The 4,899-nt window shown below is 40.3% G+C and overlaps 1 protein-coding gene across 1 annotated transcript; it reads left to right on the forward strand.

Annotated features, from left to right (window-relative positions):
• Window positions 1-1,160: 1,160 nt before the first annotated feature.
• LOC112467175 (regulatory protein zeste-like) lies at window positions 1,161-3,989 on the forward strand. The gene has a single exon (XM_025035657.1). The coding sequence runs from the start codon at window positions 1,161-1,163 to the stop codon at window positions 3,117-3,119; it is 1,959 nt and encodes a 652-aa protein (XP_024891425.1). The 3' UTR covers window positions 3,120-3,989.
• The last annotated feature ends 910 nt before the right edge of the window (window positions 3,990-4,899 follow it).

Consider the following 4,899-nt stretch of genomic DNA (forward strand, 5'->3'; position numbering starts at 1 on the left):
ATTTATCCATATCTTTGTACTTTCGCTGCATATATATATATATATATATATATACAAAGATATGGAAATCGACAATAATAAAGATTTATCCATATCTTTGTACTTTCGCTGCATATATATATATATATATCTTTGTATATATATATATATATACAAAGATATGGATAAATCTTTATTATTGTCGATTACCATCGGATCGATTCGGTAAACAATATTAGATTAATGCATTCACAAATCCATATAAGGGGTTCGGTTAGGAGAAAAAGAGAAAGAGATTTTGTCGATATGTACGTGTGTGCCTCCTACGCGGTCGCTCGTGATCGCTCGACAGCGCCGTGTTCGAATGCAATCGCTCGCTTGCATAACGCTTGCAAGTTTGCACGCCTTCTAATCGCCCCGACCTGACAGAACCGGTACAACCACACCCACTGACAACCAGATATAAGTTCCCAGTTTTATCAAATCTCGTACGTTTATAGAATTATAGCCTTCCCCGCGGCCTTGTGTACCGTTATAGCGGGATGAGTCATTTTCATGACCGTCGCTTCTTTATATCGGTTACTAGCTCATCCGCCGAGCTGTTGCGACTACTCGTTCACGGAACAATAACCTTCGATCATCTGTTTGCCGTCTGCTCGTAAGATCAAGTTCAACACAAAGATGGAGTGAAATGGGGCTCTATCACCTTCAATTGCTATTTCTTATATGTTCGCGTCTGTCTTTGATCTATTTCTCATTTATTAATTTGCATTTTCAATTGCATCTCGATATATCTGAGAAAGTTGACTAATTTGAATGATAAGTTGCAGTTACGGCAGTTATATATTGCACTGACAGACATATACATATATATATATATATATATATATATATATATAATATATATCTTATCTCAACGGTAAAGATATCTTTTGTACGTTTCAGTTTACGTTCGCTCAATTTCCGAAATTTAATTATTTAGCCGCGCATAACATTTAAGTTGTGTTAACATGTAACATGTAATCTTATATGTAAGTATATTTAAAATTTCATCGTGTGCAAGCGTTGCTTAAAAACCATTGGTCCGCCATCTGTCTTTTAACGTTGATCAAAACACCATTAAGATTAAGACAACTTATCATTTCAATGCGAAAACATTATCGTTTAACTAATGTAGAAAAATGTGCAAATTTCAGCTGTCACCCGAATATTTAGCCGTGTTGCGACAATTCACCGGAACCGAACCGCAGCCGTACGCCACAAGACCCAATAATGCGCCACAGCGTAGGCCTCTTCCAGATTATGCCAAACAGCAGCAGACGTTGCAGCAGGCATACTACAATTATCGCAAACCCGCCGTGGTTCCTCCGAGACCGAGACCTCAGCTACATCCCCAGGCGTTGATTCAAGCTGAGGCTGTAGCGCAAGCTCAGGCGCAGGTCCAGGCGCAAAATCATGCCGTGGCATTGCAATCGACGCGCGGGCCATCCGGAGCGTCCACGTATCAGGTAGAATCGTACACCTCACCGAAGCTGGGCACGTTCGAGCAAGAGTTGCTACAACTGGTATCCGCCAATCAGGCCCAAGAGTTTAACCTGATTCCGACGCAGCCTAAAACCGGCTATCCGCAACAAGAGTACATCAAATCAACGGCGACCTCGGCGTCTCATTTACCCGAGCAATACCATATCGAAACTAGTCCGCCCCCTCGTTATCCGCCGCAGCAACGAGTGGCGGCGACGTATCAGTCAATCGAGCAGCCGGTCCAAATTCAATATCAAACGGCGCAACCGGCTGATTATTCGTCAAAGGGTGTCGAAGCCTTCAGACCGTCCCCGCAATACGACTACGTGGATGACGGCGCTCAGCTGAAAGCCCAGGCGGAAGCCGAAGCGAACGCCAGGGCTCAGGCTCAGGCCGAGGCGCAGGCCTTAGCTTTTCAGAAAATCGCCCAGGCATCGTATCAGAAACATCACGACGCTGCTCTAGAACAAATCAGAATTGATCACGAGAGATACAGGCAGCAGAGCGCTTTGGAACAAATTCAACAAGGAGATCACGTGAGCGATGCCGGACGAGCTCACATCGAGGGCCAGCTGCAACCCAAGGACCCAGAGGCCGCGTACAGGGCAAAGTTGAAAGCGCAGGCGGCTGCCGAGGCAGCCGAAGCCAGAAGACTTCAGGCAGCTGCTGAATACAAGGCCCACTCCGATGCCATACGTCAAGTCGAAGCTCAGCAGCAGGCCCATGTCAAGGCCCAGGAGAAGGCTCATAACGACGCTTTGAACTTTGAGAGAAATCAGTTGCGTGCCCAAGCCCAAGCTCAGGCGCTGGCGCAGGCTCAAGCCGAAGCGTTGTACAAAGTCTATCAGCAGTCACGCGCCAAAGCCAACAGTGAGATTTTGGCAGCCGCCAGAGCTCAGGCAGAGGCCAAGAAAGCAGATCCTGACGGCACACCGGTCATCCAGTACCTTTTACCTAGCACTCCCAAGCTCCCGGCACCTAATAACTATTTTACCAATGACGACGTCAACAAGTATCAGGCTTCCGGCTCCACCTACGCTTCTAGATCGGTGACTAAACCACACTCCAGTGAGTCTACCATTCAAGAGCAGGCTTACGTTCAACCTGTTATCAATCAACCTCGTCAAGCGCACAAACTCAAAGTTCCACCGACTCAGTCCTCCGTTTATATTTCTCAATCGGGTCTCTTGAAAAAGTCGCCGGTCAAGTCCCTCACCATCGAAGAGATCGTCGATCAAGGGGAGTTAAACAGCCCTCAAGTCATACGTGTTCCTTCTCCTAAGGAACAGCAACAACCTCTGACACAGGAAGAGTTGTCCGCTCTAATTAACGCCGGTTACAGCGTAACCCCGATACCTCAGACGGTAAAGCCGACTCAGCCGAGCTACGTGCCGGAGAATACCTCCGCCGTGTACTACTTGAAGAAACAGCGACCAGCGGTTAGACCTGAATACGTTACGTATGAGGAGGTTCTACAGCGATCGCGAAGACCCATTAGAAAGAATACGCCTATTCTGAAACCGGATGACGCTAATGCTAGTGAAAAAGTCACTTTTTTGGTGCCCTTGGAACCTAGTTTTGGCACCAAACAACCGTCGCTCAGAAGTAACGAGTGATCGGTCATCTTTATCGTCTTCGTCGTTGTCGTTGTCGTTGTCGTCAAAAAATGATAAACAAATACTTAGAGAAACCTGAACGCGTTACTATTAGTCTAAATCTAAATTTATTTCTCTTACATTAAATGGCATAATTTTCTTTCCCTCTTTTGTTCCAAACTTATGTGGAACGATAAGTGATGCCAGTTAAAAAGATCAATGTTTACAAGTGCAAATTTTTCTAGTTTCTATTTCCGTTCTCACGACTTAATTTTGATTAGCTTCTTCGGCCTTATGCCAATTGGACAAATTCGCTCTAATACTAATACCAATATCGATGATTGTTTTTAATTTCCTTTTATAATTTTATGACTAGTGATCCTTTCTAAGCCTATTTTTCGATACCAGCTCGTAAACTCGATAAAGAAGAAACGTTCTGGTTATTTTTTACGCAATTTCAGTTTTTGGTGTTAACAATGCTTTCCGAATGGTATTAAATAAATTAATAATATATACACAAGTTTTTTACATTAAATTATAAATGATTTTCTCACGAAAAAAGTCGAGAGACAAAAGATGGATATGTTAATATCGTCCGGAGAGCGTAAAGTAAATTTTCTTGTAAAATTATAAATATACTATAGCAGACTTTAGAGAAATCTGTAGAGCACATTAAAAAAAATACAAATATAATTTAAAAGAATATTTTCTTGATGATGTCTATGATAACAAACAAAATGTAATTTATAATCGAAAGGCATTTGCAATAAATCCGCCTTGCGCGATATTATCTAGTAAATAGTAAGTGCGACGGTGCTGAGTCGAATGATTATTAATTTATACTTTTTTGTAAATATTAGATTTTTAACTAATAAAAATATATTAAAACCACATAAAACATTTTAAAATTTTGCTTCGTGCTTACGTACTTTTTTTCCTATCTCTTATTTACTTGTATATATTTTTTTGCAATTTTTATCAATATAAGAAAACGAAATGCTTTAACATTTTAAGTGATATAGGACTTTTTTACTTGATTTCTGTTGCAATAGTACCCCAATTTTTTTTAAATAAATCAAGTCGAAAAGTCCTATGCCATTTTTGTCCCTGACAAACAGTTATCGAAATATCGTAAGCTAAATATTGAAGAAGTTACCAAGTTTTCCTTGAACATCTTAAAAAGTATAAGGAAAATAAAAAAAATGTTGCAGACAAAAGTTGTTTAAATTGATTAGTAGAAAAAGTAGAGCTTTTCATTTAAAAAATTTAACTTGGGGCCCAACACGGGCCGCGGACCCAAAATTTAATAAGATCGTTTATTGGCCCTCTCGCATGACACATATTTACTAAATTTTATGTTTCAAATTTATATCTTTTAATAAGCAATATTATTATCACACTGAGAGATACAGATTAGGTTGGGTTAGATTAGGTTTTTTGGATGGAGTGGGGGGCTGCACCCCTCTATCTCACTACACTCATATTTATAAATTAGAGCTCTTGTAAGTGTACACATTTACTGAATTTCACGCTTTTACTGTAATACATATACATTATTAGAGTATTATTCTATTTGCTAATCGCTTACATTCGCCTACAATTCGCCAAATAAAATTGTAATCAAAATTAGATTAACACATTATATATTACACATTAGTTAGCACTCTAGAATACATACACACACACGTAAGAATATAAATATATTCTGTGAATATAAGTATATCCAGATATATATGTTCAAGATAATCAACATCAATATCCCTGAGCCGGTTGGTGTAACCAAGGGTATGTATATCAATAT

The sequence above is a fragment of the Temnothorax curvispinosus genome, unplaced genomic scaffold, assembly GCF_003070985.1.
Source record: "Temnothorax curvispinosus isolate PA1 unplaced genomic scaffold, ASM307098v1 QBEX01017005.1, whole genome shotgun sequence".
Taxonomy (NCBI): Eukaryota; Metazoa; Arthropoda; class Insecta; order Hymenoptera; family Formicidae; genus Temnothorax; species Temnothorax curvispinosus.

What these genes read in the sequence shown, in the direction of transcription:
- LOC112467175 (XM_025035657.1), top strand. Translation starts at nt 1,161, where the DNA reads ATGTGCAAATTTCAGCTGTCACCCGAATATTTAGCCGTGTTGCGACAA.